The sequence below is a fragment of the Mauremys mutica genome, chromosome 5, assembly GCF_020497125.1.
Source record: "Mauremys mutica isolate MM-2020 ecotype Southern chromosome 5, ASM2049712v1, whole genome shotgun sequence".
Classification (NCBI taxonomy): Eukaryota; Metazoa; Chordata; order Testudines; family Geoemydidae; genus Mauremys; species Mauremys mutica.
Genome location: NC_059076.1, coordinates 120,455,175 through 120,482,507, shown reverse-complemented (window position 1 = coordinate 120,482,507; position 27,333 = coordinate 120,455,175). Strand labels below are relative to the sequence as shown.

Here is a 27,333-nt window from a genome sequence, read left to right as displayed (position 1 = left end):
TGCATGGATAGTGCCATTTTTCCAAGGATCTCCAAAGGTATTGTAGGCAATAGTCAATCAGCCTTCACAATTCTCTATTATATGAGATACATAAACATTACTATATTCATTTTACAGATGAGGAAACTGAGATAGAGTAAGGTCAATTGACTTGCAGAGTTACACAGTGCCAGAGTTTAGAATGGAATTCAAGACTCCTCAGTTCTAGTCTGTGTTCTTGCTACCAGGGAATATTGACTCTTAACGCAAGTGATTTCTACCTCATTTTATTTTCAGATTAGAAACTACAGTGATGGGTGTATATAGTGGAACCTAAGATATAGAGAGGATGTGCCTTATTTTGACCTGGGAACTGACTTGGCAATATATAATTTACATCACTATTTATGACACATCTGAATAGGGCCCAATGTGCTTTGCTCTTTTTGCTGGGTCAGTGTCATTCAGCAACAAACAGAACGGATGTCATAAAAGATGATGCACATGCACAAACAAAGAGGCTTTGACATTGTCAGGGAGGGCTTAAGTTGAAGCTGTCCTTCCTGCTAAAACACAGCCTTTTCGTTGTTTGCTCCCTTCATAAAACACCCACACACAAATACAGAAAACTTTTCAGTCCTTGCCTCTATTTTTGTAGGGTTGGATCTGTGGGTCCAAATACTTACAGGCTGTCAAACTTAGGACCCTTATATCTGAGTGTCCAAACTGTGCTTTCAATTTGTGCCTGTATAAACTGGCCAGTGTTTGATAATCTGTCTACATTTTAGTGAAAAGGACGAAAGTGAGAGAACAAATATTTTCAACCTTCTAACTGGGTATCACAATGAAACAAACAATGAAAAACTGTAAAATAAGTTGCTTTGATGGTACATTTTAAATTAATAAACATCAGAAGAAACCAGTTAATGTGACACTTCTCTCAGAATTCTAATAGCAATCTACAGATTGGGGTTTTTACCTGAATCAGAGCTGGCTAACGTCACTAAGACCCAGTATCCTTCCCTCAGGAAGAAGCTGATGTTATGTGCATTCAAGGCCTGCTTTATAGCAGCTATTCTCTGAAAACATAAGAGAGACAATGTCACACATCTTCCACGTAGTTCCACTTTGAGAAATTCAATGCACTAAGTTGAGAAACATCTACGTTCATTCAACGTGGTGAGAAACCCGGAAGACATTTTTTGACCATTTCAATGAGTTGTAACTTTTTAGGCAATTCTGGTTTTAAAATGTTCATAGCCAAATCTTTCTTCCCTTTATGGAGCTCTTTACTTTTTTCTTTCATTATGCGATAAACAGCATTTCATTTACAGGAGCTATTTGGCCCACCCGATCTATAACTTGCACAATGAATAATCCACATTGAAACCTGTCTCCAATATGCATATTCTTCTAATGATATCAAAAGACAGGCTTCTCTGGAACTTTAGATTTCTTACATATGAAAAGTAATTGCTGCTTGATAATGCACTGCATGTCATACTTTACTTCACTTGCTTATCTCTATGGATGGCTGGCTGTTTGCAACACGTTTTTAAGAAGATGCTGTCAAAACAGTTATTTCCATCCACATAGAAACAGTTTCTCCTATTTTTCTAATGGGGACAAAGCATGCTAAAATAAGATCTCCCACATTTTTATGGATCAGCACCATTAAAAGTGCCACCACATCCCACCACTGTCAGACACATTGTCTGGCCCCTCTCTTTCTCTTCTTTGTATCTTCAACATAGGTAATTTTCCAGAGGATCAAGGCTAGTTTTATAGACTGTTCCTAAGTAGAGGATACCACTCCCCACAGGATGCCAAATTAGAAGTTTCATAGAATTATAGAACTGCAAGGGATCTCAAGAAGTCATCTAGTCCAGTGCCCTGCACTCAAGGCAGGACTAAATACTATTTAGACCATCCCTGACAGGTGTTTGTCCAACCTGCTCTTAAAAATCCCCAATGATGGAGATTCCACAACTTCCCTAAATTTGCCTTTTTATCTATAAAACCTTCAAGAGAGGCTCTTTTTACATTACTGTGCTTGGTTTTGACAAGCCCTCACAGCCTATTAGGTAGAAAAGCCCCTGCTGTTTCTCTTACAGTATTTGCATGAACTTCACAAAGGGCCAGATTCTGATCCCCATACCTACACTCAGTCCATAAATGGTTTCACTGACTTAAATATGACTCTTTGTGCACTCAGTGTAAAGGTAACATAATTTGGGCCTCAGTTAATTTTCAGGAGAATTCTCCCAGAGAATTCTTAACTTTTTATCCCCAACTTACTGACTTGGCCATATATTGTTTCCATTATTCTGTCCCAAGTCTGACATGAGGAATAGTTCTGACAGTTGTATTAACAGCAACTTGTAAAATAATACAACCACTTCTAAAATATATTTACTTAGTCTCTCTCCAACAGAGTTCTGTACTTGAACCATACTTAACTGGTCCCACCAGCCAGGGCCGGCTCCAGGGGTTTTGCCGCCCCAAGCAGCCAAAAAAAAAAAAGCCGCGATCACGATCTGCGGCAATTCAGCGGGAGGTCCTTACTCCGAGCGGGAGTGAGGGACCCTCCGCCGAATTGCTGCTGAATACCTGAAAGTGCCGCCCCGCTCCAGAGTTGCCCCCCCCAAGCACCTGCTTGATAAGCTGGTGCCTGGAGCCAGCCCTGCCACCAGCAATTCTCAAATCCCATAAGCATTCTTAGAGGTGTAGATCTAAAAGTAGTTCTTCCTAGTGCAATTCCTTTGAGAGACAAGCAAGTGAGTAAGAGATGACATGGAGATCTGAAACTTTTAAAGGGATACTAATTTCATTCACATTTTAGAGTACAGATATAGAGTCCATAAGGGCTGCCCAGGTTATTCAGCAGACTCAGAGTGCATTCTCGGTACATGACAACTCCTCACAAGAATGCCAGGGCACCAACTTTCAGAATTGGAGCTATCAGCAGAATAAATGTCCCTTTGTTGAAACATGAAAAAGGGGAAATATTGAAGATCTTGAAGGTTCTCCTCTCAGTTATACATCAACAATGAATGATCCATAAACATGGGTGGTTTGCCACAAGTGATAACTAAGGGCTAGTCTACACTTACCAGCCGGGTCGATGCGGTGAGTTCGACTTCTCGGAGTTCGAACTATCGCGTCTAATCTGGACGCGATAGTTCGAACTCCGGAAGCGCCGCGGTCGACTCCGGTACTCCACCACTGCAAAAGGCGGTGGCGGAGTCGACCTTGGAGCCGCGGACTTCGATTCCGCGGCGTCTGGACGGGTGAGTAGTTCGAACTAGGGTACTTCGAATTCAGCTACGCTATTCACGTAGCTGAATTTGCGTACCCTAGTTCGACCCCCCTTCTTAGTGTGGACCAGCCCTAAGAGTCCAGCCCAACACCCAAAGAAATCAATGAGTCTTTCCATTGACTTCACTGGACACTGGATTAGGCATGGATGTTTTTTGGAAGGATATTTACTGAGTAACACAGATTTTGGTACAATTGCAGCTGTCATAAAAAATTGTGACCTCCTTTTAAAAAAAAATCCATGCCTAATCCAGTGTCCAGTGAAGTCAATGGAAAGACTCTCATTGATTTCGCACACACCAGTAGCTTCAGTATTCTGCCTTGCCTACATTAAGGTGGTGAAGATGTGGCTGCTATCATGATAGCATCTCTGCAAGTTCCACACAGGATGTGTCAGAAGGGGTGTGTCCATGGCCATACTATCTTATACAGTAACTCCTCACTTAAAGTCGGCCCGTTAATGTTCTTTCATTGTTACGTTGCTGATCAGTTAGGGAACATGCTCGTTTAAAGTTGTGCAATGCTCCCTTCTAATGTCCTTTGGCAGCTGCTTGCTTTGTCCACTGCTTGCAGAAAGAGCAGCCTGTTGCAGCTAGCTGGTGGGGGCTTGGAACCAGGGTGGACTGGCAGCCCCCCATCCGCTTCCCCTATCAGCTCCCCGCTCCTCTAAGTTCCCTGTGCAGCAGCCGCGCAGCAGGCTATCAATCAGCAGTTCAGCTGTCCCTCCCCCCACTGCCATGTGCTGCTCCTGCTCTCTGCCTTGGAGCTGCTCCCCAAGACTCCTGCTTGCTGTGTGTGTGTGTGGGAAGGGGGGCAGGGAAGGAAGAGGGGAGGCTGTCAGCAAGCTCCCGCTGTCCTGAGCCCTGTCATGTGTCCCCCCTGTTCCTGCACCCTGCTTCCATACAGGAGGGGGGACACACGACAGGGCTCAGGACAGAGGGAGCTTGCTGGCAGCAGCTGCCATCTCAGCAAGCTGATCTAATTAACAAGGCAGTGTACTTAAGAGTAGGGTCAGCGTACTTAAAGGGGAAATGCGCATCTCTCACACACAATGTGTGTCTCTGTCTGCGATGCGCTCTCCCCTCCCTCCATTCCTGCTGCCTTTTAGAATGTGAGAGTTAACCCTTGAGGGCCCAGCCGAGTGCTAGTTCATCATTTAGCAGTAAGGCATTCCCTGGGAAATAGCCCACCCTCTGACTCCTCCACCTCAACCAAGCTTCACAATCATCATCACTGTGTATCAGTATTAAATTGTTTGTTTAAAACTTATACTGTGTGTGTGTGTGTGTGTGTATAATATTGTATTGTGTTTTTTGTAAAAAAATTCCCTGGAACCTAACCCCCTCATTTACATCAATTCTTATGGGAAATTGGATTGGCTTAACATTGTTTCGCTTAAAGTCGCATTTTTCATGAGCATAACTACAACGTTAAGTGAGGAGTTACTGTACACCAGTAAGCAGCTGTAGGGCTGTGGTGAGGAAGCTGCATGCTGCACCTCTTCCCATTGTGGAGAAAAGTTACCAGGGAACACACTCCCTCTGGTGTCCATGGAGGTGCTATATCTGCTCCTGATATCTGTATGCCCTTTTGTATGCCCCACCCACAGCTGAATGCTAACTGAACTCTGTCAGCAACATATAAGTATGATGAAGAATATATAGCTACTCCCAGATTTATCTTTTCGATCCTGACTTTGGCATCCCTTTGGTGCACCATTAGCTCCAATAGCCATAAGTTACCTCTGAGATGGGGATGGGGATCTTTATCATAGAAATTGTGCAATACTAAATTGCTTTCATTTCACTCCAGTCCTGATATTAGGAATTGCTCCAAATCATTAGCAGCTCAGTGTAGCCCTTTATGTCTTTCCTCTTGGAATATCTGGAAGGGTGATTCAGATCTGACCATGAAAACATTGAGCCAGCACTGAATGCAACTGATGGTATTCTTCAAGCTGCCTGGAAGCAGACCACTAATAATAGCTGAGATTTAAAGGGAGCTAATCTGAATACATTTAGGTATTTAAAAAAAAAAAAGCAAACAAACAGCAGGACACAGGGGTCTGTCTTAATCTGTTGCTTTTAACTATTGAAGAAGTCCATTCCACATAAACTTGGAACAGAAAGGTACACTTCATCATAAATCAGCATCTCGTTCCTTAAAGGGAGCAAAGAAGTTAAGAGTTTCACCCACCTGCTGCAAGCCACAATTGGCATAGGGCTTTCTGAACTATCTATTAAAATACAGTGCTTCCTGGAAATTAATTGTGACTTCAGTCTTCCAGAACTTCACACTGAGATACAGGGGGAGGCTACAGATGTTTTTCTTGCATTAGGACCATTCTCAATCCTAATTTACCCAATTCTGAAAGTTAAAAGTTAAGTTTAAAGTCTCCTGCTCGAATACTCAGAAGCCACATCAAAATAATCTGAGATTCACCTCTTTAAGCAATTCCATGAACGAGGTATTGTACCATGCTGCCCAGGGAGCTCGGGCTTGCCTACAGGTAGACACACTCTGGCTAGACAGATATTGTGGCCTATTCTCTGAACCTTCTTATTTGTAACATATTCCCCTCCTGAACTAGTCTCTTAAAACATTGCACTTAAAGTATTTGCTCCTGTTGCCTCAGTACCTGAATAAGCTTCCTGACCATTACGACAGAAACCACCTGCTCTTCATGTAATAGACCAAATCCTAAAGTCTTGAGTCAGTAGAATCTGAGGTCTAATATATTTCTGAAGTCAGCGAGGAGGATTTCTCTCCTCTAATAAAAAATGTTAATGTTCTAAATATGTGGTTTCCACAGTGGTTTGTACTCCTGATTAGAGAATTTTAATCTACTGGATCATTATAGACCAATATGTTATCACTTTAGTTGCTGATGTAACAACAGACAAATATTAGCCATCCCTGAGAAATATTTTGATACCATTTGGGGCTGGTATAGAGACACACTGTCCCTGGTGGAGCTTGGAGAGGAATTCAGGGACTGCAGCATATTCCTTACTACATGCCACCCCACATTATGGGCTGGACTAGAGGCGGCAAGACCATGGCCTGCTCTCTTCCTGTTGCCTTTGAGGTAGATTCCATCCCAGGGTGCGCAGGGAAGGAGCAGGCACTGCACTCTTCTAAAGACAAAGACCACAATTGCTGCTAGCCTTACGTAGGTCATACCAAGAAGTAGTAGGGTGGATGACATTTAGGTGTGTAAGGCCCAACAATGAAGCCAGTAGGAGTATTGTCACTGATTTCAATGGGATGAAGATTTGGCCCTAATCAGACACAGATTGTTCTGGCTACCTTATCATTAGCTATACTTCTCTTCCGCTTTGGCTGGTTTGCTGGAAGCAGCACGAGCAAATCAGCAATTGTGGGCAGACCAGGTTTCACCACGGTCACCAGTGTTTCTTCAGGGATATTAGTTTCCTGCAGAGAAAAAGACATGCACAGATTTACAGGCCTGTATGCTAACTTTATACTGTCAGTATTATACAAAAAATAAATAAAATATGTAGTTACTTTCACATATGGTTTTCTGGATCTGGTCTTTGGTGTTAAGATTTTTAATATGTAGAGAAAAATTCTACGGAAGTCACTGGAAGCTAGAAAGCTGCACAAAACCTTACATTAATTTGCAGAGATCTGAAAAGCTCTTTGAAAATTAGAAGTGTTATCACACAAAGCAAAGAGCTCTAATGGGTATCATGGGAAAGAGTGAACTGAAGCCTAAGTGGTTCGTGGTTTACCATAACTGTGCAGTGAGCATGTAATCTTCCAAGATAAAATTTTCAAAAAGCACCTAAGTGTCTTAGAAGTACAAGTTCCATTTTCAAAAGTGACTTAGACATTTGGGAGCCTAAGTCTCATTGAAATTCAGTAGGACTTAGGCTTCTAAATGACACTATCACTTTTGAAAATGTTACCATTCGTCACAAATTCTTGTGTTGTGTGATATATATAGGAAGGCTGTTGTGAGATTTTAATGAAAAGCACTGGTCTAATCTCATAGTCCTTAGGTCAAACAGTCTCTGAAAATCCATATAATTTTATCTAACTTCATGTATATGATTTTTTAAAAGTTAAGATGTGGAGCCAATTTGATTGGTGGGGGCGGGTGGGGGAGGGAAGGAAGCCACTCATCAGGCAGATGTACATTATGAAATGGGTAGAAGTTGATATGTGTGATTAATGGAACTCACTCTATTTGGCTAGGTGTTGGGGTTATAAACTGGGGTGAAACAGGTGTAAAATAGAAGGTCAGAATCCTGATCTGGTTTATACTGGTGCAAATCCAGAGTAAGTTCACTGACTTCACTTTGGGCCCTTTGACAATATGGCTCTGTGTTTCCTTGGTGATAACTATTTCTATAAATATTTACCTCTGGGGTCATAACCTATTGATATGCTCCTCAACTGAATTCAATATGTGCTTATCTCTGGCAGTGTGTGCACCTGAATATTATTGCTCAAGTGCTCCCTACCTTAATGGCATTACTCTTTATTCATGTTACAATGCTGTTATGTGAAGCTTGACTTAAGTAATCTACAGGACAATTCAGGGTTCAAATGTGAGCAGTGCTTAATTTGTAATGAAAGAGGTGCCAGGGCTCAAGCAAGTAGGTGCCTACACTCAAGCAATTTTTTTATGTTCATAACTGATGCGGCAAGCCCAGAGGTACTGGGGCTATGAACTGCCAAGCCTAGAGGTGCTGGGACTCAGCCCTAGCAAGCTCTAGCACAAATTAAGCACTGAATCTGAATCTAAGTCTTATCCATACCTGCAATCTACATAAAGTGGCTACAGCAAATTAATTCCTTACATATTTTCTGTAATTTTCAGAGTTACATAGGCAAAGCTGTAAATTATTATTAAAAAAAAAACTATCAAAGACTAAATGTTGTATATTATAGTACCCTTTGTGTAACCCCTAACTACATCACATTCATGTTACACTTTTTTCACAAAGTCAAAGTATTTGCTAATATTTCCACCTGGCCCCAAAATCCCTGAGAGGAGTATTTATTGTTAATTCCCAATTAGGCTGTGTTGGAAATAAACTGGCAGTATTGCAATAATGTAATCTATGGCCTGTATACACAAGTGACACTGGTCTCAAACTGCTTCTAAATGTCGCTCATGGGGATAGTTTTATTGTTCTGCCCTGCCTGGTTTTTTCTAAATGGGAAGGCATTAACTTAACCTTCAACTTTATGACTGGAGAAGGAGCAGTTTATGAGCAAACTGAGAGAGCACCTTTGCAAGAAGTCGTGTTACTACCAGGCCTATGTCTTCCCTCCACTCTGGTATGTTGGGGTTGTACATGTCCAGATGTTTAGTAAACTTTAGAGAAAGAACTTGAAAATGATCTGGAAACAGGAAAAGAAATATTTTTGAACAATTCAAAGAGAATTGGGGCAAAACAGTTTTGTAGAAAATAACAACTCTGGGAAAAAGCTTTATTAGCATTATTATTAGTAGTATTTTTAGAAGCTCGTACAAGACTCATTTTCAGGCCAGGACTCCATTGTGCTAGGTGCTGTACAAAAACAGATTAAAAGACAGTTCCTGCCCCATTGAGTTTACAATCTAAGTAGCATGGACCAATACTAGATTTTTGTATTTTCCCCAATTTCCTAGCATCTTATGTCTAAATATTTCTAGCCACCAATCAAAGGCAACATGGAAAACATTAAGTCAAGTTTCATATACTCCACTGATAATTATCTTTCCAGTAATTTTTCATTAAGATATTACACCACACATAAAGCTGTGAGTTCTTTTGTTTTTAAATGGGCACGATTCTATGGACTTGATTCTTACTGAATCATAAACATCTGGTTCTTGCCCATTGCATTTTCCTTTTTTCATGCAAAATGAATATTTCTTTATATTTTTTATAATCTAGCTGTGAAAATATGAACAGAAATGATATAGCAATGGCTACCTACTGCATTGTTTAAAAGAATAAATAAGCTACACTCCCAACATTTCTATGAATATAATCCAAAAATAACTGAAATATTAGAAATGGACAGTTCCTTAGTAAACAGGACTCTGTATTCTTTCCTTTCTCCTTAAAGGCTCCTTGGAAGTATACCTGAAGAACCTAATGAAAAGCAGAGAAAGAGATCCTTTGGAATGCATGAACGATCCAAAGGTGATCTCTTGGGCAGTTTAGACAGAATCATATTTTTATATTTATTTTTTCTAAGGATGTCTTTATTTTTCTCAACCCAAATGCACCGTTGGTCTTTGACTCAGGATTTGCCAATACTAACAGCAGCTGCAGTAGTGAAAAGTAAGACGCATGATAGGCTTACAAGCCATGCTAATGGGGTTATATTTTTAAAGCTTTCTGAAAAGCTGATGGATTTATAAATGGTATCACAGGCATTCATGAAATCCATTTGTTACAGGGCAAGAGGTTTACAAATGCTCTATTTAGCTTGAATTCTGATGTTTACCATTATGTTATATTAAAAAGCATATTACAAGCAAAAAGGGCAGAGTCTGCTTGGAATATTAGGACAATAGCTAAGTATCATTCTGAGTGTCCCCAGGATATATGAAGCTTTTAACTTGCCATATTTGCAAACCTTAGCAAAGTAAGACTTATTAGATATCCCTGATACCCAGATTTGACAGCAGATATACAAGTTTAAATATTTACTCTTCCTTCTTACATTTTTCATGGTACATCAGGCCTCGTCAGCACATTACATAGCACAGCAAAATACACTGAGATCCAATGCAGCACATTAGCAAAAGGGTCATTTAACATTTTTCAGCAGCTCTTTCTAATCCAAACTCCTAGAGAAATGCCCAAATCATTAAGCAAAAAGGTGTTATCACAACAGGCAAATTCTTTCAAGTTTTTTATGATAAAAGTATGTGCCCCACTGAACTTCTCTTCTCTCACATTATTCTTTCTGTAGTAAGATCAACAGAATGCCTAAAAATATTATAAAAACATATAAGTTCTACAGTATTCTACAGTTATGGCCCAAAATGCTGCTTTAAGACAACTGTTATCTGTAATGCTTTGGAATAACATGGTAGCATTTTCTATATGGGATACAGGTCAAATTCTTTCTTAGCCTCTCTCCGTTCATTTCAATGGTGTTTCATTACAGAATAGATTAGTGAATTAAGTTTACAAGTTTAACATGGCATTGGATAAAATTTCAAAATAGGATCTGGTCTCTAAGAGCAATTGTAAAGTACATACAAGTACATGTAATGGACAAAAAAATATGAGGGAGTAAAATGATCTCACCAAAAACTTGGACAATCTTGGAATCCTGCAGCATGGAGTTCCCACAGGAGGCCTGCACTGTAACTCTCACCTCACCTGTCTCAGCAAATCTTGTCACCAAAAAACGGTCCAAAGTGAGAAGTGGCTAAACAAGAAGGAAAATTTAAAAAAGAATGCTAGGAAGAATTATGAAAGAAATGTGTGTGAAGGACATATGATTGAAATATATTGGAAGGATCAAATAATAGATTGATTTTTTCCTGTGATTTTAATCAATGGTTAGACAAGTCAGCAAATTCCAATTCTCTACCACCAGTTATGCTTGCCCTACGTTGGATACTTGAAAACTAAAATAGTCCTTCATTCAGAAAATGCATATGAAATATACTTAAACAGTGTTCAAAATCTAGTGTTTGACTTTGGAATTACAAAGTTAAGGGACACAGATTTTTAAAGACTGAGCAGATCCTCCTTCTAATATAATTGAGAGACTATTAGGGTTTGATCCAAAGCCTACTGAAATGACTGTAAAGACTCCCATTGACATCACTGGGCTCTGGGTCTGGCCCTCAGTGCATAGGTCTTTCCCCTCTACACACCTGAGTTCAGATTCTATCATCAGTTACAATTAAATTAATTTTGGGGCCTGATTTTAGTGCCCGAGCCATACAGGTGCCCTATTGCACTTCTGCAATTCCCAAAGATGTCAAAAGGGACCTGAGATGCTCTGTATCTTGCAGAATTAGGTGCTTAGTCCATATTTGTGCACATCACAGATCCACCATACAATATCACTTGATCTGCATTCCGGGCTCAAGAAAGACTCAAGACTAGAATAATGGACTGGTGCATGGTGCTTGTCTGAACTATTCCTCCCTCAAGCAGTAATCTTAGTCTCTCTCTTATGAGCACTACAATGCGCTCATACACTTTAAAATAATTATTTTAGAAGATAATTAGCCTAAATGAACAGAAGAGAATCATCCTGTCCCAGTAGAAATATTTAGATTTTTTATGTTTTATGATCCATGTATCTAACCCAGGGGTCAGCAACCTTTCAGAAGTGGTGTGCCGAGTCTTCATTTATTCACTCTAATTTAAAGTTTTGCGTGCCAGTAATACATTGTAACGTTTTTAGAAGGTCTCTTTCTATAAGTCTATAATATATAACTAAACTCTTGTTGTATGTAAAGTAAATAAGGTTTTTAAAATGTTTAAGAACTTCATTTAAAATTAAATTAAAATGCAGAGCGCCCCCCCCCCCGGACTGGTGGCCAGGACCTGGGCAGTGTGAGTGCCACTGAAAATCAGTTCACGTGCCACCTTTGGCACGTGTGCCATAGGTTGCCTACCCCTGATCTAACCTATCTACCCATCTATGACCAAAATTATAGTGTATGAGCACCTTTTTTGTCTTCGCCTTTTTAGACTTAACTTCATCTCTCTATAACAAACTGTAAAGAATATAACATCACAGAAACAGACTTAGTCAGAAATATATATTTCTGTGCAGTATTTCAATTCCCATCTCTGCTAATCATCACATAAATAGAAGCTCTCATAATTCACTGATATCATAATCCCAAATGCATTACATCACAGTTTCCTTAAAGGTGGTGAACTGCAACACAATTGTGACTCCACTAAAGGAAATGGTCTGGAGAAGTAGCCTGATTCTAAATGAGAAATTTCCATTTACACATAAATAGCAATAATGGACACCACAGAGATTGTGCAAGATGAGGCCCTTGTCCTCTGAAGTTTGTTGACACTGTAATAAAGAAAAAGGAACCCTGTTGCATATGCTATGGGACTGTCCAATGGTCAGGCGGACACAAGAGTGAAAATGGTGCTTGATTTCAGCATTCAGTCCTCAGCTGAGAATTATACTTTAGCTTATGTACCTACTACGCTGGGTTTAACTCCACCACCAAGATTTTGGTTCTTGAAGGCTGCAATGATTATCAAGTGCGTGATTTTACAAAAATGGAGAAGTAGGTTTATGCCCAAAATAGAGTACTGGTATTTGAACCTGTCTGAGTAAGCAGCGAAAGAACAGCCTATTGACGTAGAGAGCAATGATATGAACTAAAAAAAAATTGGACCCTGTTTCTTGATACACTTGGATAAAGAATTCTAAGGTGGCTCAAATAATGCCAGACTTCTGTTATAACTAAGGTCTCCTCCTTCCCTTTCCTGCCTATTTCTTTGTGTCTTATTATTATTATTAATAATTATTATTATAGTTACCACCACCCTAACATCTTGTGTCTGTGTTATTGTCTGATTTTTCAGCTTTGACAAACTATAAAGGTGCTTAAATTACATAATTCTATTGGATATCCTGTGAAATATGTGGTACTCTGTAACATATACAAACTGCAAGTCATTTATATTTTTGTATTTTTGTTTATGAAAATCAATAAAAAATTAATCACAAAAATAGCAATAATGGGAAAGGAACAGAGAAAGTTCATGATCAGTTAATGAGGTTTAAATAACATCTAATAAATGGTATCACAGACTGTTTGAAACAGAAGGTATTCTGCAAAATGTCATGTACACCAGGAGAGTATTTTCCTGAAAGGAATAGGTGTTAGACATAATCCTTATTGAAGAGAGGCTGTAAAAAAATCTCCAATGAAATCTTGTGTGTACCTGAAGATTATTTCCTATCCACCAGTAGAAGACTGTCAAGTTAGGGTTCTTGGGCAATACGATGGCTGTCAAATTCACCTCCTGGTTTCTCCCAATGACTGGAACCACTTCTAGATGTAAAGCCTGCAGTGGAGCTGAATAGAGTTCCAAAAAGGCCATTAATCAAGAATCCATCAATTTATTGAATGCTTCTGGTTTTTCTCTTGTTCAGCAATTCTGCAGCAGTCTCACCGGCACAGAACAAGGTCCTGAATTTACTTTTCTCCCTCCCTGTTTTCTGCATGCATCAATGAAAAGAGCTGAAGGTCTGTTCTGGACATTTGAATTAAACGAAGGAGGTCACAAACAAAAATCCAGAGCAACGTGATTTATTGATGCACCTGTATGAGTCTTTCTTGTGCACGTCTGACATAGAAGATGATAAGTAAATTTAGCCCAGTTTAAAAAAAAAAAAAGATGGAAAAGGAAAGTAATCAAAGATAAAATTGATGGAAATTCTACCAGGCCTCTGATATTTTTAAGGCAAAATCTGAGAAGAATGATGCTGACTGTTCATTTTCATTACGAAGTATCAGCAGTCAGGTTGCCACCGGACTCCTCATTGTTTTTTTTAGTCAGGCTAATATTCAGCATAATATCCAATTAATACATAGCTTCTAATAGACAGATTTTTAAAGTAATTGATTTGCAAAATTTAAATGTATAACTTCTGTACATTAAACATGTGCTCTTAGAGTAAATTTGTTCCTTTCTGATGTTTTACCTAGTGAGGCTATACTTGCAGCTATACTTGCAGGCAGTGTACAAAAACTGCATCACTTTAAAATCTCTGTATCGGGTTCTTACTAGTCTCATTATATTTTGGTCCATAAAAATGTTTACTAAATAATATTATTGAAAGAAAATCTTTATAGAAGGCATGAATTATATTTGTTTCAGAAAAGCACTCAAAGCTTGGAGGCTTTTAACACTTATTTTTTTACTTATATTGCACCTTCCAGTTCAGAAACCCAAAGTGCTTTACAAACATCAATTAAGTTATTATCTACAATGAATCCATCCTATCATTTCTCTCTGTATTCTAAACATCTCTTTGTCATTCAGAGCCGGTAGCCTCAATCCAGACATCACTCTGAGCCTTTCCTTACCCTCTTTGCACTAATTACATCATTGCCCATTCACGTCCAACTCACACTCACGGTGGGTTTGCCTCTGTTCCACAATTCCCTTTACTCTGGTCCAATTACTTGCTTTTTCAAAGAACTGAGCCTTGCTCTAGCCCCTGGTACCAGCTGCAGCATCTTATCCTCTGGATCAGGGACTCATAATTTTGGTACATCCCACAATGAAAAGTTTCTTTAAAGATCTGGTGCGTATCTGTCCTGCAGTTTGGGACTTTTCCTATTCATGGGGCTTGAGTTTAGTATTGACAAGTTTCATGAACTCTGCCTTTGTCCTCTGTCCCTCAAAACTGCATTCCTCCTGACTGTTACATCAGGTAAAAAGAATTTTGAGATATTGGTGTTTATGGCTTATTCTACTTTCATGATATTCTACGGGATAAGGTGTTTCTGAGCCCACAACCTAAATTACTCCAGAATTTCCAAATTCCATCTTAATTGTCCTGGTCATCTTCCTCAAACCTCACAATTTACCAGGACTGCATAAATCAGATGTAAAGTATCTATTGACCCTGGACAAGACAAAATACTTTTATAAGACTCCAAGGTTGTTTGTGGCATTGGGTAAAAGTCCGACGGGAATATGGAGGGGGATACGAGGGGGGGATGAGACTCAAAATCAGTTTCGAGATTATCCTAGTGGATTGGCCTTTGTACTCAATCCTAATCAAATTAGTGTTCCAACACCAGATTAGATATAGCATTCATTTTACACTTGAGAAATACCTCCCCCTCTGCCATTTGTAAATCCACCAGATGAAACTCCATTTACATCCTTCACTCATCACTCATCTCCCAATATAGAAGCCAAATGAGAGGGACATTTTGGGAAGACAATCCTTCAGGGGTTCTTACTGCTTGTCAATCTCCCAAGAGTGGGGCAGTTCTCAATGGAGAAAGGAAGGTTACTCACCTATCACAGCAGGCATATATTGCTTCTACAGACCCACACTCACCCACTCTCCTTCCCTGCTTCTGTTTATCAAATCTATCAGCTTGGCATCTAAGCACCTGACAAATACTGAATTAAACCTGAGAACACTACGCTGTAAGGAAATGTTACTACCTGAATCTTTTAAAAAATAGATAATGAAACAGAGGCATAGAGGTTATGGGCCTAATCTGGCTCCCTTTGCTTTTAATGGGAATTTTGCAATTAATCTGTATGGATGCAAGATAAGGCCCTAACTGATCACACAGCCAGTAAGGGCAGAGGAAGGAATAGAACCCAGATCTCTTTACTCCCCATCATTTGCATTAATTACTAGGCAATGCTGCATCTCAAAGACTCTGGTTAACAGAAGGGAAATATGGGTAGCTGGAGCCACTGTCCATTTCCTATAGACTTGCACTAAAAGTTCCAATCTCTGCAGAGGCTCCAATGTTTACTGCTTTTTATTTGGTTCCAGGATTCATGATGGAGGCTACCCATCCCACTCCCCAAAGCCTGAAGCTTGTACTTGGAGAACACAAGAGGAGTAACCTGCCGTTTTTTGACTATATGATTTGTTTCTGGGTTTCTATTTGACCTATCTAAGAACAGGAGAAGCAACAGCTCGTATGAGTTCTGAAGGGGGAGGAAAATGCAGTTCCAGTGCTGAGCTGCCTGCTTTATTTCAATTATGAATTGACTAAGGTACATTAAACCTCTGATGGAGCATGCTATTCCTTGTGCACTGCTGTTTATTTTCTTTGAATTCTAGTTGATGGTTTTTATTTTGGTTTTAATTATAAGAAAAATAAATGGTCTGTTTCATGTGATACTGCATGTTCTCACTGCAATATGCAGTTAAGTCAATATATATTGAAGCCAACATTTTAAACTTGGGTAGCTAAAATTAGGCACCTAAATCTAGTTAGTGCACTTATTCCTGTTGCCTTAAGTTCCTGTCTCTAATCACTTCTCGTGTTCTTAGCTAATTATCTGATTTTCAGAAGTAAGGAGCACCTACTGCTCCCACTGATCTTAGACTTCTGAAAATCAGGGAAGAGAAGACGTCATCTCCACACCTTTGAAAATCAGGTCACTTACTTAGGTATCTGAATACATATTTAGGTGGCTAAATTTAACCACCCAAGATTGAAAATGGTACCTGAAACCATAGAGGAATTTACTGTCAAAGCTGGGATTAGAACTTGGATACCCCTACTCCTGCCTTTGATGCTCCTGCTATCTAATCACTAGACCATGCTTCCCTTTAAAGTCAAATCTCCCTTTGCTTTGGTAATACCCTCCCCCATTTACAATCATCTGCATTAACCATGTGCAGCAGGTGCACTACTGCATGAGCAAATTCAAAGAAATGTATTTTGGTGATAAGATCTTTAATATAATTTCTTCTGGAAATCACTGCCCTGTAGCTATCATCAAGTTGTTGTGAAGCTGCAAAAGTGAAACCAGAGAAAAACAAAACAGCACAACTTACAATTAACTTGAACAAACACCACTGCTTCCTCATGCCCGGCAACATTCTCAGCCCTGACTGAGACACGGTAAATCCCAGGGTTCTCATAACGGTGCCGAATGGGTTCCCCTGTCATTGTGAGGTTCACGTATATTGCCTTAAAGCCATCACCAAGGTCCACCTGGTACTTGGTATTTAGAATATCTCCCTAGCAGAAAAAATAGATCAGAGATGTGTTGAATACCCAAGATTCAAAGAAACAGGACACATTATTATTACTTATTTGTATGTGGTAGTGCCTAGGAGCCCCAGCCATGGACCAAGGCCCTATTGTCCTACATGTTGTACAGGCACAGAACAGAACGACGATCCCTGCTCCGGGGAGGAGGAGGGGGAAGAGAGGTGGTGGCAGTGGCGTGTGTGTGTGTGTGTGTATTAATATTCCCTTATCTGTAACAGATCTAGTTTAATGAGGATAATATATTCCAGATTAGTCAACAGGTTGTAACTGCATTATGCTACACTGACTACGCCTCTGGATATGACCAACATGACTGTGCGGAGCAATCCCAATCTATAAGTATTCGTTGACCTTATCTAGGACTCTTAAGCCCTGTCCACTGTGCTAGCAAAAACCCAGTTGACTAAGCCTAGTGCATAGTGTAGGGTTAGCATAGTATAGTTAGCACAGTGTTACTATTGCTAGCATAGCATTTATACCACCATAGCCATCTGCTATAATTTATTATTCATTGTAGCTCTGCCGAGTGCTCATGAAAATGACACTGTCTTTCTAAAGTCAGGCCTAAAGTATTGGGATGATAAAGATTGCCTTCAATGTGCAACTTCATTAAAACAAAAAACATAACCATTTATGACTTTACATTGTCACTAGGCTACACACCATGGATATTCATGACAGTGAGTATAGAACTCAGATTCTTCCATCTGGACAGAGACACATAACTGGAGCTAAAGGAGACTCTCCATTAGCAGTTAGCAGTACATGGCCTAGGGCACGCATTGTAACAGTTCTGAGTGCATCCAGGAAAGGCAATCGTGCAGCTACTCACTTGACAGTGCCTTACAATAATTATATGACTAGAAAAGGATTTCAGCCAATCACAGCATTCAAAAATCACGTGTTATCGCCTCTCAAATGACCCTGAAATCTTTATATGTTCAGTTCCATTATTCCATTTCGACACAGGCCACCCTCTGAAAAAGTCATACTTCAAAACCTCATCCCAAAACACGATGTTAACAGAAGATCAAAGGAGGCAACAGCAGACAAGAACTTTCAGATCTTTGCGTTACAAAGGAAAGGAAAACATTTTTTTTTAAGTGCTGCTGTTTGGATGAATTTTCTTCTGTCTTGTCAGATAAAAGGAAAAAATGTTCATAAGGTGAGAGAATGCTCACAGTAAAGATCCTGCATAGTTCTCAAATGCCTCAACTCCAGAATGCATCACCCACAAAAGGAGTTTATTGCCTTGTATGCTCCTCTGCTGTGAACATTTCCTTCAAATCACCATTTTCTTTGGATACAGATGGGTGGAATTTAGTGGAGGAGACAATACCATATTAAATTTTAAAGCAAAGGAGATTTCTCAGCTGTGTGCTTGTAAGTGCAATTCATTTAGGTGACACTAAAGTGCAAATACTGCTTGTTTGCTTTCTTATGCTAGCAAAGCACCTACATACTATCTCCAGGGGGTACAGGAGTAAGGTTTTATGTTGTGAACCAGATCTGAGTTTTAATGAATGTTTTGCTCTCACAATGCCCTTCCTACTATAATACTATTTAAGGATCTTGATGTTTTCAAAGCACCAATTTCATTCTACAAAATAGGAAGATAATAATGGTGTGAAAACAAAAGAGGAACACGGGAAAAATACAGCTAAATTCAATGGAACTTGGACACATCTACATAGTTCTTCTGCGAATAGTGGATTTTCTTAACATTGTTTATTCATGCATTTTGTGGACTGAGCGAGCAGAGCCTGGGACAGCTTATTTTCTTCTTCTTGTTATTAATATTATTACTATTTATAAACTCAGTAATGTATCACCCAGACAAACACAGGTGTGAGCCAAAGCCCCTCGCTCCTGTGAAACTAAGAACAGGCATTCAGACACAGCAATAAACTAATATGGTGTGTGACAGATAGATATAATACTACATCTCTTTGGTGTTAGTGGATCTATCTCTTAAGCTCACTAATTGTCAGAAGACCTAATTGGTCTCTTGTGCAAAACTTGCCTTTCTGTTTCTAACTAATGTTATGGACGTATTGATTCTCAGCCATAGGGGGCAGCAAATTGTTAGGTTTCTTGTAAAGGAGACTTATAGTTCAGAGTATTATGCATAGCTATCACTGATAGAGAGAGAGAATACCATTTGTGACCTCTGAGCATCTTTGCATGTCCTAGGTGTTCAGCCAGTTGACAGAGAAACACATTCAAACCTCAGAATTCCTACTCTGGCAAAACTCATATTTTTAGATGCCCCATCACAATTAACAGAAATGATAAATTACTGAGCTCTCAGATAATAGTCAAGTGCTGTTTCTTTACTAATAATGAAATGGTGACAGCACAGAGAATTAGGAAAAGAAATGGAGCTATATCTGACCTAACCATAGCTAAGGCCAATAACTACTTAGAGCCGGATTCTGACACATATTAAGTAGTAACTTCCTCTGCAAGTATTCCCATTGGCTTCTGCAGGAATGAATCAGTGTCCATGGACCATGCAGGCCTGCTGAAATGTATGAATTTCCTTCAGACTCTTTGAAATCAATGGGATTAGTGTCAAAGTAAAGTAGTACTCAACCTGAGAAAGTATGGCAGAATCTGGCACTGAATGAGTAAGTGTTAAGAACCACAAACATACAGATCAGACTGTTCCATCCTACAGATCAGACTGTTATAGTCTGTTCATATCTTTAAGATGTTGCCTCTTTTAGGCAACACAGGGAAACCTGTCAATAAGGACTATACAGAGTAGATGTCATTATCCTTTACATCCTGGTGATTTTATCTTATGTTTTACCTGATTACCAAGAAGATGTGATTTACATTTTTAATAGGTGAGACCAAAAGAGCTCAGGGCCAGATTTTCAAGTGTCCAATACCCACAATTGGGGCCAGATGGTCAAAAAAGAGATAAGAGCTCCTATTTTAGGCACTGAAATAAAGTCCAGATTTTCAAATCTGCCACTAGCAGCTTCCACTGTAACACTGTGGGTGCTGTACCCTTTTGAAAATCTGGGACATGATGGCTAATCCCCATCTGTGGGCAGAAATGAATCTGGGACACGGGTTGTATCATCAGCCTTGCTGAAATGCATGAATTTACTTCAGGCTCTTTGGCTTCATCCTCCCCCGCTCCATGTCTTTACTGAGGCTGAACATTTATCTGTATTAATGTTGTCTGTACTCTGCTTTCCACGTGATTTTAAGTACAATTTCTTTACATCTCACTTGACTCCCCTCTAACACTGAACCTGGAATATTCAAAGCAGATCAATGGAGTTGGCGCTTAACTCAATCTTAATCTTAAGGGAAGATTTTCAAAGTTGCTGATATCTTTAAGGAACAGTGGAGAAAAACGCTGTTGAGGGGATGAACCCAGTTTCTTAGACGGAGTTGTCATTTGTGTAGTTCACTGAATACTTCCATTTGGTTAAATGGATGGAGCAATAGCAACGGAATGGTTTGTGCACCTGTTTCTAAACCAGGGCCTAATCCCTGTTCACCCAGCCAGAGAGGAGAGAAACAAGTGCCTAGAAATAACTTCTAAACCAGCGCTGACATTTTTAAGAGGCTGAAGTTCTTCATTACCTGCTCTTGTGTGACTACAAAGGTGACATCCTCTCCAGGTTTAACAGCCAGGCTCTCTCCTTTAATGCTGATCTGCAGTCTTTTGGGAGCAATCAGTGGACACATATGCTGGGCTAGATTCTGCTGCAAGTCGACACCACCTTCACATACATTAGACACCACTTTCCTGTATCTGCATAAAGCAATAAGCAGTGAGCTCACAGGACTGGAGAATAACAGGTGGGTGCCATTGGAGGCACTGCAGGACAGTATAACAATGGCTACCACATGGTAATTGACGTCTCAGTGGGTCTGGTCAATGTCCCAGAGATCAGATGGAAATCAGATCAAACAGCTTCTGCATTACTGAGGAGCTAATTCCAGTGCTGATGAACTACTCTATGCTTGCGTGGCTCTTAAAACACTTTAAAATACAAATTTTACATAACAGAATAAAAAAATAAAGCTTGACAAAGATTGGCTGAGGGTTAACAAGAAAGCACTCAGGATTATGCAGCAATTGTGCAAGAATCAATTTCATTCGGGTTTGTTATTTTTAACCACTCTTTTTAACACAATTGACGTTTCATTCTTCTGAGTTCAAACATGCTATAGTATAGCGGCCATTCACTACCAAAAACAAACAAACAAAAAAACGGATTTTCACCGATAAAGCAAATACCAGCAAACTGATTTTCTTGTCTGATTTGACATTTCAACATTTGGTCCCAATCTCAGTTGCAGCTGAGAAAGATGATGTTATTGCCAGCTGCAACTTATTCTCAGCATAGACATCATACCACATTGTAGTGTGTATGTTCTGTGCTCTATTGTTTACAGTTCGGTAAAGCTTTCCTTTGATTCTCAGTTCCCCATAGGATTAGGAAAAGAATCCATTCTCTGCAGAATTCTTTACCCCTGAGGACATGAGGGGATGGAGAAGGAGCATGAGAAGCTGAGTGAGGATATATACTTATTCCGAAAACTGTAAATTATTTGAATCAGAGGATAAATTGCTCCAAAATAAAATTAAAGGGTCACTGTCAACTTAAAAGTCATATCCGAAAAATGTGTAGCTACTATTGTTATAAACAGCTCCTAAGATTATCAGAAAAGAGTTTAGAGAAAAATATTTTTCTCTCTCTTTTCTGATTGTTTATTTGGGGCCTTTGAGGACTGTTCCCTACATGGCGAGTTGCATCCGTCATGCGCTGCTCTGTGGGGAGCACATTCACATGCTCTAGCTCAGACTCTGTAAGAAGTTGGTTACTAGTAATAGTAGCAGCAACCCTGAAACTGAAAAGACACCAATTAAGGGTGCATACAGGAGACAAATGTTGTTGCTGACAGTGATTTTTCACTAGTCTCTTGATGTTTGCTGCTTTCTTGAAAGCACCAGCTCCTGGAAGCATGTGATTCCCTGAGAATCTCAGCTTTCACGTTTTCAAAAAAGTATGTTTCTAACTCTCATCATTGTGAAGAAAAGCAGGAAAATGTGACCCCAGTAGCAGGTTTCACTCAGAGGCCGGCAGCCCCAGCAGGCAGGCCGTGCCTCGACAGTCTTTACACATTGTAGTCACTGGAAAGCTCATCACATCCCTAAAGACTTAAATACCACAAAAGAAATGAAAAAAAAACCCTCAAAATCTCCTTATTTTTTAAGCCTATTTTATGATTTTTGGAGTTTGACAAGATTTGTGGGCGCTTGGGTTTGGCCATATTTTGTATGTTTGATGCTTCTGCTTTCAAGGATCAGAAAAACCCTTAAAATCTTTTTTTAAAAGGAATTTTTTAAAAAATCAGGACATACCATTTAAAGGGGGCTTTATCAATTAAAAAAAAAATCAAGTTGACAGTGCCCTGGTCCTTCCTGCAAGTCCTAGCCCTTCCCCCCCACTGAAACCCTCCTACACACTAAACCTACCTAAGGACAATTTTGATGTAAACAATTTAACTATAAAGAGTATTTAATTACTTTTCCCGAAGGCTATGTTGTAATCCTCTGCAGGAGTGCTCTCCCCCCGAATGCTGGTAAAAGTATCAAATACTTACCCTGTGCTGCTCGCATAGGCCCGTCCTAATACGCAATCTTCAGGGGGTGATTCTGGGTTAAACCAAAAGTTAGCAAAGCACTTGCTGGATTCTGATTTCAGAGGTGCTGAACGTTCAAATCCATAATCACTGCAAAACAAACCGAAAATTAATCTGTTAGCGCCCCTTCTTTATTAGCAAATCTCTTTTCTGTGGTTGGATAGAAGTGAGGGAGAACCTATTTTTGAATACTATCTTGTATCAAGCCAACACACAACATGCTGAGCCCAGTTCTGCCCTCAGGGTGATTCCTAAGGCAGTGATTTCAGGGCAGAATTGGGTCCAAAAAGTTTTGTGAACTAGTTCCATAGAATTCTCTCTATTGGCAGTTTAGTTTTTTTAAAGGGGTTCTTTTACCACTCTTTTTCCTCCACTTCACTCAGAACTAGAGAGGATTTGTATTAAATACAATAGGTCAAATCTTCTGATCATGATTCAAATTTTGCTCCATGGGAGTTTGCCTGAGTAAAACATCAGGACTTGTCTAGTCAGATGGAAAAACAAAACACCTTACTTCAAAAATGTCAGTCCTTTTGTGGTTCTGTTTTTCAAAAGAAACTCCACAGCACTCAGCTTCTGTAGCTCTGCATTTCTCTGCCACGCTATGAAATTCTATATAATTGCTTGCAAAACCCACCAACATAAACAGTAATAGGACTACTGAAGTAATTTTGCCGTTTAAAAAGGAACAGATGGGAAAACAACCTCTCATTCAGATCCTGCTGGGATGTTTTATTGTTGTTTTCAGCTTAGGAAAGTTGTGGGGTTTACACATCCCAGACTCTCACACACTTCATCTTTAGGATAACCCTGAAAATCCATAGAAAGGCTCACCATAAGAAATCAGAGTTTGCACACTCGCAAACTTTGGATGTGAGAGCAGATGTGACACTCCTCCCTTTAATGCACCAGGATGAAATCTTCCTCTTCCGAAAACTTCTCTGCTGACCCATGATGCAGCGATCACCCTGAACATTAAAGCACAGGAGTGTAAAAAGCAAAGCTATGAGAAGTTTTGTTTTTCTGTGTTTGTTCCAAATTGTACTGTCATGAAGTCCACCCACTTGTGACTTAGACTGTAGCCAGAGAAAGGCTGGTCTTGTGGCTGAAGCACTGGACTCAGGATCAGGAAATCTGGGTTTAATTCCTGACTCTCTTACAGGCTTCCTGGGTGAACTCTGGCAAGGTATTTAGGTCAAGACTTTTGAAAGTGCCTAGTGATTTTGAGTGTCTTGATTTGTAGTGCCATATGTGAGACACCTTAAAGGGGCCTGTTTTTTCACATGGCATTTACTCCACACTTTCTGTAAAACAAGCCTTTTTAAGATGTCTCAAGTTGGGCACTCAAAAACAAAGACCCCTGAAATCTTGTCACTTGTGAACATCTTGTTAATCTGTCTGAGCCTCAGCTTCTCATCTGTAAAATGGGGATACTAATACTTTTTTCCCTTCTACCCTCCTGTCTGTCTTGCCTATTTAGACTTTAAGCTCTTCAGGACAGGGAATGTCCCTTACTATATGTTTGTACAGCTCCCTAGCACAATGGAGCCCAGATCTCACTTTGGTCTTTAGGTGCTACTGTAATACAAATAAATAATAATAGCAATAGTGATTAACGGTTTGAGACAGTGATTTATTTCTGTAGCACAGTTCTGCAACTGTACGCTTAGGATGCATTATAATGAATAACATCTGCTTCTTTTGTTTCTTCTTGTTTGAACACTCTATCTGAATCATTCACAATACAAATATGGAAAACAGAGTAATCTTCTCCAGATATTGAGACATATTTTCTAAAGGGCAGAAGTCTAAGGATATGCATTAAAATGTCTGGGTAATTGTGGCCCCAATTCTGCAGTTATATGCACTGCTCAGGTACTTTTGCCTGGAGAATGGTCACTTAAACACACACTGTACTGGTAAGTGGGTATTTTTAAATACTCCATCAATTTTTAAAATAATTTCAGTAGTTTCCAGTTTCTGAAACTCCATGGAGAGGTGTAATTCCACTGTCTCAATGTACTTTTCTCATTAAGGCTAGGGGCTATGTTACATTCTAAGTACATACCTAGCATGCTCCAGGTGAGGAGGAGTATAGCAGTAGTGATAATGTATCCAATGAATAAGTGCTGAAGGAAAGTTTGGTTGGAATAATACAGAATGGCAGATGAAGAAGAAACGTAGAGAAAGAGGCACAGATAGAGAAAAGGGAATAAATTCACAGGGAGGAGAGTAAAAATAACCATGACAGTGAGCATCATGACTAACAGGGATATATCTCGTTTAATCCAAAAGGATCACAAAGCGGTCTATACAAACAATACACCGTAAAGAGAATACTACAGAGAATGTAGTTGCCAAAAAATAATTTTGCCAGGATACTGAGAGAAACATAGCATTAACGAATTAGTACAGAACTGTATTGCCCAAAACAACTGGACTCTAATACATGATTAGTCCACTGAGGTTCTGGAATTACTTCTGGTGCTTTACATATGAGTATAGTGCCTGGTTGGGAAGCTGGCAGAACATATAACTGCATATTCAAATTGCTTCAATCAGTGAGATGGGTTTTAATTTCCAGTGTGTGGCTAACTTTCCACAATCCATCATGACCACCTATTACTGTGGCAAGTAATTAGGTATACTTCCTTCTTCCCCAGCCCAGTTTAGGTAATAAAAGAAACACAAAATCTATCTCCTGTACAATGACTAAGCCATTCTGATGTCACTGATAAAAAACAGTAATGGACTATTTTCATCCTTCCGAAAATCACTCTGGGGTTGTCAAAGCTGGGTGCTGAAATCCACACTCATTAGTGAATGTTTGTGCAGTACAATGAATATCAAAGCATTACGTAAGCGCTATGTATTATTAATACAAGATCGTTGTGTGTCCAGTACCTGTAGATCTGTGAGGTCCCAAGATTCATAGTCATCTTCTGTGCACTCCCTAGGGAAAGACGGTCTGAAGTCTACTTTCACCAGCTCCCAGTCTGAACGATAACTGATGTGTCCAAAGACTCTGAACGGAAAGAGCAAAAGTAGAAACCTTGTGGAAGAGCAATAGCAATCCTCACAGATTTCTAATTATTATTTTTATTCACTTTCCCCCTCTATTCACAGTGCCCTCTGCTGAAAATAGAAATGCTGCTTCTTTATCTGCTTTCCCCCTCCCCCCACTTTTGATCTACATTTTCAGGAGCTCTCTATGGGGAGAAAACATCTGTCAATTGTCTACCGAACCCTAAGAAATGGTATTGCTCATTTATTAGAGAACTATTTTTTCCAGTAAACTATTCTGGGACTGAGGTAGAAATATACATGATTTTAATGAGAGCCTGACATTTCAGTTTATTATCCCTTTTATGGTTTACATATTTTGAGTTTCTGCAATAAGATAAGAGAGGTTGAGTAAAAAGCGACAAAGTCCTGTGGCACCTTATAGACCAAGAGAAGTATTGGGGCATGAGCTTTCATGGGTGAATACCCACTTTGTCAGACTCATGGGTTGAGTGATAGTCATAAGAGAAGTGGAATGGGAGTCAGGACTGGTGGGTTCAATTTCCAACTCCACCACTCATTCATTATGTGACCTCGATGTAAGTTCCTCAGTCTGTCTGTGCCTTACCTTACCTAGCCATAAAATGGTAATATTACTACTGATCAACCTGGGATAAGTGTAAAGCATGTATTATTGTTCATAATTATTTTCCATCAGTGCATTGCATGAAGAAATTCTGACTCCTGTCCCTAAAGAGTTACATCTAAAGGCTCAGTACCTCCATAAGCTGCAGTAAAGACAGCTCAAAATAGTCAATTTCCTTCTAAGCAAAATGGGAACTTCACAGAAGTTTAAAAACTGGCCTGTGCTTTCAACAGTCACAATGTCCAAAGTGAGGCCATTTACTTCCAAAACAAAATGAGTAAGTATGACATCTAGCAAAAAATTAGCAAGGATAAGGACTCTATTTGGGTAAAAGTCAGATATATCTGTGCTTTGAATTAGAGCCTCATTCAGTCTCATGTGGCTTAATTGCCAAAGAATTTAAGTCTGATTCTGAAGTGAACAGTTTCTGTTCAGTGCTTCCACAGAGCTCCTATGGCCTGCGCCGCTTCCCACAATTCCCATTGGCTGGGAATGGCGAACTGCAGCCACTGGGAGCTGCGGGCAGCCATGCAAATGTAAACTAACTGTCTGGCAGCCCGCCAGCGGATTACCCGGATGGGCTGCATGCAGCTCGTGGGCCACAAGTTGCCCACCACTGGGCTAAAGATTCAGGGAGGATTTGTTCCCTCTTCACTTGTAATTCCACATTTGCTATTCAGGGTATTTGCTATGATAGAGCTGTGCATACTCATGGAAAACTTTGCCATAACACACGTGGGGGGGATATCACTGTCAAATACCAATACGTGTTTCACTGGCAAATACCAAAGTCCTTCATTAAATAGAAACATGCATTTCTCCAGTTTGCCTCTTTTACTCCTTTTTATAATATGTAGCCAGGCTATGGGATCTGAGCAGTTAGATGACCTGTCTTCTGTCCTCTTTCCTCTAACTGTGCCCCAAAGACCCAGGAGTGGCTCAGGGGCAGAAACAACATATA

General features: G+C 39.8%; 1 protein-coding gene across 9 annotated transcripts in view; it reads right to left on the bottom strand.

Annotated features, from left to right (window-relative positions):
- The window catches only part of SORCS2 (sortilin related VPS10 domain containing receptor 2), a 489,498-nt gene that overhangs the window by 11,663 nt on the left and 450,502 nt on the right, over window positions 1–27,333 (bottom strand). For all 9 annotated transcript variants that reach the window (XM_045018304.1, XM_045018301.1, XM_045018303.1 and 6 more), the window contains 10 exons: window positions 25,628–25,748; window positions 23,558–23,691; window positions 22,685–22,813; window positions 20,654–20,825; window positions 16,828–17,014; window positions 13,221–13,354; window positions 10,584–10,707; window positions 8,561–8,673; window positions 6,607–6,732; window positions 959–1,058 (listed from right to left, as the gene is read on the bottom strand). In XM_045018304.1, the coding sequence (XP_044874239.1) occupies window positions 959–1,058; window positions 6,607–6,732; window positions 8,561–8,673; window positions 10,584–10,707; window positions 13,221–13,354; window positions 16,828–17,014; window positions 20,654–20,825; window positions 22,685–22,813; window positions 23,558–23,691; window positions 25,628–25,748 (1,340 nt within the window). The remainder of the gene's footprint in view (window positions 1–958; window positions 1,059–6,606; window positions 6,733–8,560; window positions 8,674–10,583; window positions 10,708–13,220; window positions 13,355–16,827; window positions 17,015–20,653; window positions 20,826–22,684; window positions 22,814–23,557; window positions 23,692–25,627; window positions 25,749–27,333) is intronic.